Source organism: Ambystoma mexicanum, chromosome 4p (genome assembly GCF_040938575.1).
Source record: "Ambystoma mexicanum isolate Mex_15411 chromosome 4p, UKY_AmexF1_1, whole genome shotgun sequence".
Taxonomy (NCBI): Eukaryota; Metazoa; Chordata; class Amphibia; order Caudata; family Ambystomatidae; genus Ambystoma; species Ambystoma mexicanum.
Genome location: NC_090927.1, coordinates 63,965,563 through 63,978,658, shown reverse-complemented (window position 1 = coordinate 63,978,658; position 13,096 = coordinate 63,965,563). Strand labels below are relative to the sequence as shown.

The 13,096-nt window shown below is 45.7% G+C and overlaps 1 protein-coding gene across 7 annotated transcripts in view; it reads left to right on the top strand.

Annotated features, from left to right (window-relative positions):
* Positions 1-13,096, top strand: part of LOC138452992 (zinc finger protein 383-like) — a 700,934-nt gene that overhangs the window by 454,520 nt on the left and 233,318 nt on the right. Inside the window, exon 9 of one of the 7 annotated variants that reach the window (XM_069605388.1) lies at positions 872-2,107. The exons of the other annotated variants lie outside the window; for them this stretch is intronic. Coding sequence (XP_069461489.1) covers positions 872-1,638 — 767 coding nt within the window. The 3' untranslated portion in view covers positions 1,639-2,107. Of the gene's footprint in view, positions 1-871; positions 2,108-13,096 lie in introns of those variants that run through there. 7 annotated transcript variants of the gene reach the window in all.

Genomic DNA, 13,096 nt, shown 5'->3' with positions numbered 1-13,096 from the left:
TAAAAGAGAGGATACAATCAGAGAAGATGCGAATATAATCTAAGTATTGGGTTCCATAATTAAATCATGTACTGTAGACAATTCACCTGCATTAGAGTAATTTTAAATGTGCTAATTTTATTTGTATAGCTTTTTATTTATTTTCACTTAAAAGATTTTGTGAGACTGCTGAACCTTGTTAAATTGCTTAGCTTTAGTCCTCAGTTAATATATAGGTGCATGGAAATGTGACTAATGCTACAGTTGCTTTTCAGTTAATGTTTTTTGTCCTATATTTTTGTGGTTTATGGAACCACCCTTTTCTGATGGTAATGTCTAAATTATAATTGTACCACAATTTATCAAAGAAAGGTGTCCTTTTTTTTTCTTTCTTTAAATCAAAAAATGATCTGAATTTAGGATTAAACTCAGTTCTTTGTGTCGCATACGCTAATCAAGAGAAAAAGCAATCCATTGAGTTTGATCTTTGTATCAAGTTGTATTTTAGCTAGTTTAGCTATCGAATCATAAAATGTGACGAAGTAACTTATAGTCATATAACGGTTTGAAGATGAGTTTGCTAAATTAAGAATTGGTTAAATTACAGCGCATGTCATTATGACATGGTAATGCATGTTTTAATTGTACTATTGTGGCTTTTTGTAAAACGGACTCAGTTAGAATTCTGCACTGTAGTGCCAGTGGAGGGCTTCCACAACTGATCTAAATGGTCTTTCTGGGAAGGATCTGGGAACCCAATGCTTGCTCCTCTGATAGCTCTTTAACAGCAACTGGTTCCCTCAGGGGGATATGGACATCGGGGGTCTTTGTCTTGTATTTCTCTTGAGAATAGAATGTCCATGATGACTTAAGTCTCCCTTTAATCTTGTAGATGATGGGTCCATCACTGTGGACCCAGTGACAAACCCTGAAGAATTGACTGAAAGTACCTCTCGGTCGCCGTTTGAAGCCACCAGAAACATTCCCTTGTATTTTGATGGACTGAATTCATGCCAGGAGCAGCAGATGGCGGTGAGGACGAAGAGATGCCCTCCGAGGTACCTTTCGTCTGCTGACTTTGATTATGACATTGAGGAGCATACAATTCCAATGTTCGAACAGAACACCCACCAAAGGAGGTCATACAAATGTGTACTATGTGGGGAAGACTTCAACGAGATGGAGAAAGCCATCAAACACCAGAAGAGCCACTCAAGTCACACCAGGTCTGATGCAGAACGCATGAACGTATTCATGAATCCAAGTTATTCCAATTCCATGCAGGAAAGTGACACTGGTGAAGCAATGTATTGGTGTGATGTGTGTGAGAAAAGCTTTTCCAATGCCTACAAGCTTCGCATTCATCAGAGAAATCACACCGGAGAGAAGCCATTTCAATGTATAGTATGTGGCAAGTGTTTTGCTATGAAGGCATACCTGACATTTCATATTCGAACTCACACAGGAGAGAGGCCCTTTTTGTGCAAACTGTGTGGTAAAGGCTTCACCAAGTCGTACCACTTAAAGGTGCACATGAGGATCCATACAGGAGAGAAACCCTACAAGTGCCTTGAATGTGGCAGGCGGTTTACTGTTAACTCCCACCTGAAAGCTCATCGCCGGACTCACAACCGTGGCATAATCAGCCTTGTTCTCTGAATGTAGCGACAGCTCCCAGAAGAAGGCATGGCTCATAGGTCAACAGAAATCCAACGAAAGATCAACCAGTCTGGAGACTACTCTTGGGTGGTGGCGGTGCACGGTACAAATAAACATAGCATAACAATGTTTGTTCTGAAATCAGTCCTCTCCCTTGTCTCAGACTTTACACATTCCCTTGCAGCCACCACAGATGGGAAAAGTACGATAACTATGTGGAAGAGATGTTGTTTGTGTACAGTGTTTAGGTAATCCATAGTTTGTACTGAAGCACCAGGGAATGCATGATCCATGGAGTGGATGACCGTGCAAACAAATTTTGGTTAAGTTTTGGACTTGAAATGATGGCAAAACACTGCCTTTAAATATAATATTGCTTCATGAGATGTAGGAAGAGAGAACAATTTCTGACATTCAGACTCCACTTTCGACCAAGTGTTTGCTTATCAAATAAATCCTAACATTCTAACCTCGGCTGTGTGTTATTTGTGGAAATAGAGGAAGTGCTACCAACCAAGTGGTTCCTAGGTGATGTATAGTCTTTGTAAAGTAACTATTGTTTCTCACTGACGTATGCCTCAGCCCCCGTCCACGCCCCTAAATGTTTTTCTAGCGTTTGAAGAAACTGCCAGAAGAAATTAATGCTGCTTCTCCCAGGCACATTGACATGTGAATACCAGCAGTTTCTGCTATTAAGCATTTTCAAGCAAGATTGTAAACACTCCTCAAACACTTGTTTGTAACCAAGGAATTGATCAGGATGCAAATGTAAACCGATTCTGCAGCGTTATCTTGCGATATCAGAGCTCAGGTTATATACTTTCATAGTGGATGACATTTATGCAGTTTAATTTGGGCTATTATTGAACATAAAATAAATTGTTAAATAGTTTGGGCTAATCGTACTGTTTCTGAAGCGTTTTAATATATACCAAAAGTGTATTCACACTTAACGGCCAAACATTATTTGTATATGGATTGGAGTACTTTTTAGAAATCACAGGAATACTGATTTTTATGTCTGACTGATGAGCGGAGTGTTCGTCAAGTAATAACCTTTTAATCCACATCCAATTCTATCATTTCCCAATTGAGGAGTTTTAAAATTGGTTGACTAAGTTCCTTTGGATGAAAACATTCATTTTTTTGTACACTTTATTAGCTGTTTAGACTTCAAGAATAAGAACATCAAAAGTTTAAAAGTGAGATTATCCAATATTCAAGCTTAAAACAAGTTGAGCAAACTATTTACCATCCATCATTCTCTCGTGTGAACTTGCTGAATCGTCTTAAGCTTCATGTATCCCTTATTGAATGCAACCAATTTGCTTTTAAAACCATGAAACGAGGAGGTTGTATTTAATGTTAAGGAGCAAGTCATTATTTCAGTTGCTGCATTGTTTAAGTGAAACTAGAGGGTGACCTTCGTTAGCTAGTTTCTCATTTATATTCTTTCATTAAATAAGATTTTGCAGACATGCGACCTTGATCAGGCAAATTCCTATTTGCAGATCCAATCTTTCTAGAACACCTGGGTTCATGTTTGAGACAGAACTTAATTTGTAGAAGAGCATTCGATTACACATTGCAATGTGTACAAGATCAAGTAGCTGCTTTGGAACAAAGAATTGCAAGTTCTAGATATCCTAATGTTTCTTGTAAACTGCCTGCATTTTCTTGGCAGTCAGAAAAATAGGGGTTTTCTGGTAGCATTGTGGGCCATATATCTCCTTCCCTCATATCCCATTGTGGTAAATTATATACTATATTAAGGCATTCTGTTAATCCATTCGCCCAAGGGTAATGCCACAGGATGTGACTCGGACAAGCGGCGCCATTCCAAATATCTGATTCAGTGGTTTTCATAAGGTTAATTGTTTAAATAGAGCTATAATTCAGAATCCTACAATTGTCCCCATTACACTATATAGTTTCACATTGAGACAGTGTTTTATTTGTCCTAGGATATTTGACACTATACTTTGCAGGGGCATCTGGCAAGAGAGTTGTTCTTGAAAAGAATTGCAGTATTATTTATAGAGGAACCCTGCAGCGATGTTACATTTTTTGCAGCCATTGTTATCTGCATGTACTTAGGATGCTGGTTAACCTTGCTTTGATCGACCCGATAATGTTAGCTAGAGCAAGCTTTCGATTCACATTAATGAGCGTTTTTGTACATCTAAAGGTGTCTGCATGGCATGGAATGCGCGCATTCATACATTTACTTACCTGAGCTCCGGATTATGAAGACCTGTTTGGAGTGGGTATACTGTCATGACATTTTGATTGACTGTTATAGCAAGAACCATCCCTGTTGTTGGTTGCTAGACTACATTTTGAAGTAGGCTTGTGGCATCCAGATCCTATTTCGAGCTCTTGCTTGACACTGAAATTGCGTTGGCAACTGAGAAACCAGCAGACATAGTTTTTATGGGTGTTGTGATGAATATGAGGATGTCGTCCCTTCGCCATGGGGCCAGGGCAATGCTTCCACTGTGCAATAATCCCCCTGCAGGTTGTGAACAGAGGTAGGATCACTTCAGGGAGGAACTCCCTTATGGAAATAGGGATGACTCTTCAGAGAATGTGGTATGCCCCTGCATTAGTACCCCTAAATATATTACATATTCCCCTGCCTTCTTGTGATATGGCCCATATCTATTATTGTCAACATAGTCAATCTAACATACTTGACAAGTTTCAAGCCTTCCATTATACAGAATCTTTCACATCTAACTGACATGTACTGAGACGCGCAAGATGACCAGGAGACCAGGGATCACTGTCAGGAAGCAAAATGTGCACTGTGCTTTTTCAGCAAATGTGATTGGTCCAAAGAAACTGCCTTTTCCAATGCAATTCTTTAACATGGAACAACTGACTTGATGGAGGAGATCGATCCTCCTCTGAGGAAGCTGGAAAACCAGGTGGTGGCGAGAACGGCTAGAGTGAACTGGAGGGAAGCTGAGGAGGAGAACTCAAGCAAGGTCCTAGGTGCCTGGGCTGCTCAAGTTGTTGCTGTCCGGTACCTCGGGGCTCCCTGAGCACTAGCCAACCGCCCAGCAGAGAAGACGGCCTGCTGGAAAGAAGCAGACGCCAAAGAAACTGCTGCTGACCATGATGAAGCCCTGAATGTGACCTGAGCCTCCAGGGGAGCTGCAGCTTCTCTGGAAACACTGGCACCTTCCAGATGGAAGCAAAACAGGTACATGGATTCCCCGAGTAGTGCAGGAGGTCCGGGGGAGCAAGAAGGCGAAGGTGGAGGCCATTATAAGAGGGTCTGGGACCCTGGAAACCGGATGCAATTCGGCAACGCGCATCCATTTCAACATCAGAAACAGAAACCAATTTGACCATTGCGAGTCTGGAACTCGCGCCCAAAAAGACAGTACATTTTGGAACTGTTTGGCAGAGGAACAGACCAAGCAACAGTGAATGTTACAAGTCTGGGACTGTGTCCTTGAGAGGGCAAAGACTTGGCAGGAGAGTTTACCAAATCGAATATTACTAGTCTGGGGCCAGCACTCAAATAAGAACTTCCATTAAAGCTTAACGGCTTGACATGAGATCGTACCAAGCAGTTATATTGAGAGTCTGGGACTTACACCCAGAAGAAAAGACAGTACAAGTCCTGTTCTTGGCAAAAGGAGTGTCACTTTGCCAAGATGAATTAGTAAAGCATATAGAAGATATTATGGTGAACTATCTGTTGACATTTGATAAAGCAATGATAGGCCTGAGAGGCCCCAAACGTAGAACACCACATTGAATAGGGAATCTAGTGTAATGATTTACAACCCTAACCTTTGAACCTACAGTTTTGCGCCTTTCTTTTATTTTTGCCATTTGTAACCAAGAGTTTGGGAACCTTTCTGCTTATGGTACTCACAAAGAGCATATTTACTTTGAGATGAGATCATCCTTGCACAGTTAGTTTGTCATTAGTGTTAAAGACAGAAGATTGCTTTTTGGGACACAGCATGGACAGACTTTATAATTTGGGCATTATGAAAATTTCATTAGTGTTGGGGCCAGAGGAGCATTTTTCCAACCCTTTTTCACGTAAACATTTCTGCCAGAAAACATGCCTCCTTTGTGTCTGAGCCTTGCTTCTGCATCCTTGTATATGGTGTCGGAATGGGATCGGACCTGGTTGATACAAACTGGGGGACTTATACCAAACTTAGTGAGCGGGCCAGACCTCCGTCAGTCGCAACTAAAGAGTCAATTGGATACCTACTGACTTAGTATTGATGTCCTACTCCCCTCATCTCCCTCGGGACTTGCATCAGGTTAGCTGCAAAATCAGATTTGACTTGGAAGTATGACCTAGATGTAATGGCGGGGCGATTGACCCATACTTTAGAGTGATGTTCAAATATTATTACAAAACAAGGGAAAACAGTCCTACCACATCGAGCTGGAGCTAGAATTGCTCAATGTATCTTGGAGCAGGCCCTCTTCCCCAAAATGGTTGAGAAGATGAACCCGAAGATACAGAGAGAAGTACCAAGGGTTTCAGGGAAGCCTATCTGGGACCAGAAAGTACCCCATAACAATGCCCCCTAGTGAAAATGACATAGAAATCATTCCTGGTCTAGCATTTGCACAACAAAATTACCCGGTGTTAGCAGAGGAATTCCAGAGTCATTTCTAAGGAAGAGGGAAGAAATAAAGAGGTGCCATTTCGTTCTCAATCATGGGTTGCTGTATATGGGTGGTATCGGCCCAGATGGGATTCCACGTTCCCAAATTGTGGTGCCATATAGCGATTATATTTTATATGGTTTTATTACACACCGAAAATCAGACTAGCATTGGGGGGCGGGGTGAGAACACAAAACGCACAGAACAATACAAACTACATGTAGTCTAGGATGGTATGTCAATTTAAGGGTATGTTGAAGACCTATTCTATATAGGAAAGTGGTCTTGGAGATTGCGCACGCCAACCTCCCAGTTGGACATCTAGGGGCTGCTAAGACCCAGGGGGCAAATACTAAATTGCTTATACTGGCCGGGGATGTATGCCGAGGTTAAGAATGTTCTGACATGTCCACTCTGTCAAAAGCGCTTATACCCCCCTCCAACCAGTTCCCTTAACCAATTCCCATTATTTCTTGCCCTTTTTACGGATAGGAATGGACATTGTTTGCCCATTGGAACCTTCTAAACTGGGACACTTCTATATCTTAGTCATATTAGACTATGCCACTGGGTACTTTGGGGGGGTCAGAAATGAGGGACAGATACAAGGCTGCTGTTGTCTCAAAGTTTGCCAAATTTATTCAAATACAACAGGGATGAGAAACTCCTATCTGTACCTATCCTAACAAGATAGTCCCTACCTATCAAACTAAAAGTAAAGAAACACAATCTTGTGTCCAAGAGTATCTGACCCTCGCACTTAACAGGCACAAAATACAAAAAGGTAAATATATTGGCTTTTGCTTCAAAACAATGTAATTGTTCAAACTTTGTTTCTTACAAAGTAATCCTTGTAACCAGGGTTTGTGTCCCTTCCCCAGAATCAATCCAGGACAAAGAAAATGAATGTCTTTCATTAAACACTTGTTTAGAAACCAAAACACCATTTTTTTTTTCTTCCAGCAATGTTTTTTTCCCTGCAGCAAAATATTCACTTAGTAAACTGACATAACCTTTTCATAAGATGTTTTTCTCAGGATAGCATACCAAAGGTCGCTTGCTACATAATAAATTGTAAATGCATCAGGCAATTATACAGTAAATATCTTCTTCCTTCAGTATTCCTTCTAACAACCACATTTTCTACTTGAAGGCAAATGTTCCATTCCCGGTTCACTCGCCTGCCAGGAATGGAATCAACTTGATGTATGCTCTTCTTTATAACCACAATGTTTTCTGTTTAGAAATAACTAATTGTTCTTTTCCTGATTTACTCTCCTGCCATGAATGTACTTCAACTTCATACAACTGTTTTTCCTCCTGGTTTACTTTCCTGCCAGATATGGGGTTTAATTTCACACAACTCTCAAAGGTTTTCTCTTTGTCTCTTTGTTGTATTGGCAATGTGGGTTCCAGATTTCCCAAAATGATGTCCCAGGTGAGGAGATTGGCACCCTTCTTGTTCTTCTTTTTCTGCTTTTGAGAATGTCAATGTTACAAATGCACCCTATAGGTACTGATAAACGGGCAGCCACAGGTTAGAACAACGGCGCCTACATTTACAAAGAGTTGTGGCGCTGCAACCGCCAAGGCTGGGTTGTGGCTTTTTGCCAATGTCACAAGACTTCACCAATTGGTAAGCACTGACACTGTTGCGCTCCACCTTATGTTGATGACTAAACATTAAATGTTAAAATAAGTGTTCAAACTTGAATTGTAAAATGTTAATATATTAAATGTTTCAAAGTTAAGGAAAGCCACAGCCAACATGTTTTTCGACCTATACACGGGTCTTTATCAAGGCTGTAATCGGTACCATAAAACAAAGACATCAAAGCATGTAAGCAAGTCATTAATAGACCAACAGATCAAAATAAACAATTGTATAACAATGTTCATTCTCCAGCATTGGATATTTCATGGATTCACATGCTGTGAATATTTTCCATCGTCAGGCTGGGAAACCTCAGTAACTTTAATATAGCAGTTTTCCTATGGAAAACGTCGACACTGAGTGTCCTATTGATGTCTTTATGCGTGCTTTAGGCTGCACCAATAGGACATCCAGTATAAATAGCCCCGCCCCCGTGGCTTCCCTTCAGATTTCAACCGTCTCCAAACCTTTGGGATCACCTCGTGTTCCATCTTGAGATTTTTTTCTCTTTGTATTTTCTACGCAGCTTCACTGCTCCGGTGTGTTTCCAGGCCCATCATGTCATCTGTGGGCCTGAAGAAGTCATTGTACTGGCCATGCGAGACTTGCGGCCTCAATGTTTATGAAGGAGACGGTCATGCAGACTGTCTATCCTGCCTGTACCCCAATCACTTTGACAACTCTGAAGATTTGCCAGGGGTTCTCTGAGAAGACGCTCAGACCGTAACCGGCGGCTGATTTGCTGGTTGAACGAGGGGGCCTATCCGGGCTTGGATGTGGGTTCAGCCCGCAGGGGCAAGTCTTCTACTTCTCCGACGGAGAGGTCTCCTTTGCGCCAGAGGGCGCAGTCGGGCGGAGCCAGCGCCTAAAACAGTGCACAGGGGCAGGCCCGGCTTTGGATTTTGGAAAGAGCAGTTAGTCTTCAGCGGCAAGGCGGTGCAAAAAGGCACGGGGTCCAGAGGCCCGACTCCAGGCATGGTTGTACCGTGGGCCGAGAGGCCAAGAATTTGAATGGCCGACCGTAGAAGCCTGCGGATCCATCGCGCAGGCTTTAGTCTTCGGTCAGGGAGAAGTTGCAGTCACATTCGTCCTCTTCGAAGTAGTCTTCGAAGGACGGCATCATTCGCCGTCTGGAAGAGATTCTTCCAGACACCATTCCATCTCCACGTTCAAGCGGCCATCTTAGTCGGCGAAACCCAAGCCACTGGCTGGTACCTGGATAACCACATCGATAAATTTTTGGGTGCCGACAGTCCCTTCGTCCACCTTGTCGACGACGTCGGCTACGGCCTTGCTGTTGACCACGTCAACGACTGCCTTGTCGACGGCTGTTTCAGTGGGAATGGAACCACTGGGTTCTTCGGTTCCGCTGGGGGCCGATGAAGGCCTATTGCCTTCAGGGGAGGTGCCGTGGCATTCTGGGACCAGCTTTGCACCTTTGCTCCCGATGGAGATTCTCCAGCAAGATCCCTCGACCTACGACTTTGGCTAGAGTCTGGAGGAGGAGACTCATCAGCTCCTCTACCCTTCGGGGTTGGGCCTACGGTCTGCGGTTCCATCCACGTCGGGCAGCCTGGAGGCTGTTCCGCCTCAGTATCCGTTGGTCAACCCGCACTCCCTACTCTAAATGCAGGTGCTGACTACGCTGCAGTTGCTTCTCGGACAGTTGGATGCCCAGCTCCCGGTACAATAAACCCCGGTGTGGCCCTCGGGCAGGATTACTGGCAGTTCCCCGACAGGAGGGTGTGGGTGGCCCTCGCCAGGGTCCACCACGGAAGTCTCCCCAGGTTAGGCTGCCTGTTCCACCACCTAGAGGATACACCTCCTCCTCGTAGGGGATCAGGAAGAAGGGGAGCTAGTGGAGTCTAAACCTGATAGGGTTCCGCAAGACACGCTCTTGTTGTCGCCCAGGCAGGCGGATACCTGGGATACGGACCCAGAGGTGGACCCCCCGAGCAGCCTGGCACAGCCCTCTCCGCCGTCGATGTGAGCGCCTTTCATGCCATGATGGCCAAGGCTTGCCAGCCGTTTGCCCCTGCTCCTGAAGAGGAGAGGAAAGGATGTTTTTTGTTTGATCATAAGAGGCTGAAGGCGGTCTTCTCTATCCCCATTTTGGACCACGCGTGGCAGGAGGGCATTTGCACTATGCTCCATCCTTTCACAGAGCCTGCGGTCAAGGGCTGCTTGGAAAAAAAGTTCAAAGCACCGGAGTCCACACCAAAGTGCCTCATGTCGCAGCCCACTCTGAAGTCTGTGGTGTCGGCGGCTGCCAGTCGGAAAGCGCATAGCCAGCATAAGCGTGCAACGCCCCCAGACAATGAGGGACGTAAACTGGCTACTTTTGGAAAGAAGGTGCTGATGGTGGGGGTGACGCCAGTGCAGGCAGCCAACTCGTTGGCCCTCATGGCGCGCTACGACAGAGAAATGTGGCACAGATTGGTGCCGCTGCTGGACCATCTACCCGAAAAGCAACAGGCGGAGGCGATGCTTCTGGTTCGTGAGGGGGAGGAAGCCTCCAATCATAGCAGGAATATTGCGGTGGACCTGGCGGAATCTGGGTTTAAGCAGATAAATAATGGGGTTTTCCTGTGGCGGCAGGCATGGTTGTGCTGTACAGATTTCGGACCTGAAGTACAGCACAAGGTGGTGGACATGACTTGCGATGGGAAGCAGCTGTTTTGGTAAAAGATTGATAAAGCTCTGAAGAATATGAAGGAGGATTTGGATACAGCAAGGTTCCTGGCAAAGCTGCAGGGTAGGCGTTTGTTTCGTCCCTTTCACTCATTTCCGGGAGCCTCGGGGAACACCAGCTATTCCTCCCAGGGGTCTTGTCGCTCTTACCAGTCAACTCAGCATAACGAGGACTATCAAAGTCAGCGGAAGAGGGGTTCTTCCTCCTCTGGTACGCCAGTCCAAGCCTCAACAATGACTGACACAAGGGCAGTCGACTGGGAGGGAAAGTGGCTCAACATTTTGACGAGCAGCGTTTGATGACGATGGACCAATGGGTGTTAGTTGCAGTCCACTACGGCCACTCGTAGGTGTTCTAGCATCCACCACTCCCTATTCCACCGGTGAAGGTATCACTGCTACATCTACAGATCTTGCGGCAAGAGGTGAGCCTAATGCTGCAGAAAGGGGGCTATAGAAAAGGTCCTGAAGTCGGGAAAAAGGACAAGGTATCTACTCTCGGTTTTTCGTCCTCAAAAAAACGAATGGACGAGCGGAAAATGGTGCCCCATTCCGGACCTAAGGCCACTAAACTGTGTAGCCTGGGGAGTTTCTGGCGCCATTCGATCTTTAAGTTGCTTATTTCCACATCCCGATACACCCTAAACATTGCAAGTGTCTACGGTTTTTGGTCGGCGACGAGCATTACCAATTTCGGGTTCTCCCCTTTGGCCTCAAGTCAGCTCCCAGGACATTCACCAAGTGCCTGGCTGCGGTGGCGGCTTACCTCCACATGGAGGGACTCCATGTCTATCCGTACCTTGACGACTGGTTGGTCAGGGGGCGACTTGTCAGCGGGCGTGTCTCTCCATGCGGCTGTGCTCCTGTTACAGCAAATGGTCTTTGCAGTCAACTACGCCAAATCTTGTCTAACGCCCTCCAGGGACTTCGTTTTTCTAGGTGCTCATTTTCAGACACAGCTCACTCTGATGAACCCATCGTTAGAAAGGATAGGGAAGCTGTTATCCATGGCGGGTTCCTTTGTGCCTGGGAACACCGGTCACGGTCTGGGTATACATGTCTCTTCTTGGCACCAATACGTCCTGCATCCGACTCATCCCAAATTGTCGGCTTTTCATGCGGCCAGTGCAGGAGTTTCTCGCTTCAAGATGGTCACAGGTCCTCGGTTCGTGGTCCAACCAGGTTCTCATATCCTGGGCAATGGCAGACGTCCTGCCGTGGTGGACTCTCCCACAACATAGTGAGGGGTATGCCTCTGGTGGAGCCAGAGTTTCAGTATACGATCGGGACAGATGCTTCCCAGGTGGGTTGGGGTGCTCACCTCGACCAGTTTCAGGTCCAAGGCCTATGGTCCCTCGAGGAGGCTTTGTTGCATATCAACGTTCTGGAGTTGAGGGCAGTACACTGGGCACTAAAGTCTTTTTGGCCCCTCATTCAGGGCTCGTGGTACGAATTCTGATGGACAACCCCATAACTATGTTTGATCTCCGCAAACAAGTGGACATGCATTCCAAGTCTCTGTCCAGAGAGGCTCAGGCGGTCTGGCACTGGGCCATTGTTGCACAAGATTCATCTAGTGGGTTACTATTTGCCTGGGGTGCAAAACGAGCAGGTGGACGCTCTCAGCAGAGAATAAGTTCAGATGCAAGAATGGTGGCTGAAGGATGACCAGGTGACAAGGATATTCAGGAAATGGGGGACTCCCCCCGCTGGACTTATTCACCAGCCCAGAAAACCGGCAGTGCAGTCTCTTTGGCAGCAGGGTGGCTCATCCGGACTCTAGGGGGGGACGCATTCTCATTCCCATGGATGGGCCGGTTCGCGTACACGTTGCCTCTGATCCAGATGCTGCGCAAGGTTCAGTGCAAGGTGATCCTGGTGGCCCCGTTCTGGCCCAGACGGACCAGGTTCTCGGACCTTGTTCATCTAGCAGTGGACAACCCTCTTCATCTGGGGTCAGAGCTGGATCTTCTGTCACAGAACGAAGGAATGGTGTGGCATCACAACCCCGGTTCCCTCTGACCATGCCCAATTTGGACACCTAAGAATTTCACAGGAGTGTCGCTGCAAAGCGTCAGCTACCAATGTGTTTTACAGCCGAAAGTGGAAGAGGTTCTGTGCCTGATGCTCGCAGCAACCAAACTTGCAGGTTTCGCCGCCACAACTCCTGCCTTATCTTCTGCGGATGACGAAGGGGGTGGTTTGGCGTTCTCGTCGATCAAGGTTCACTTGGCTGCCATCTCCAGGTTCATGAGGCAGCGCAACTCTACTCCTCTGTTCAGCGACAGATTGAATGAAACATTTCCTCAAGGGCCTTTTCAGGATGTTCCTTGGTACTCTTGGCCCTCATGAAACCACTGTTTGAGCCCATGTCCACGATGGTGATAAAGATTCTCACGTGGAATTGCTTTTCTGGTGGCCATTACGTCTTCCAGGCGGGTTTACGAGCTTCAGGCTCTGGTT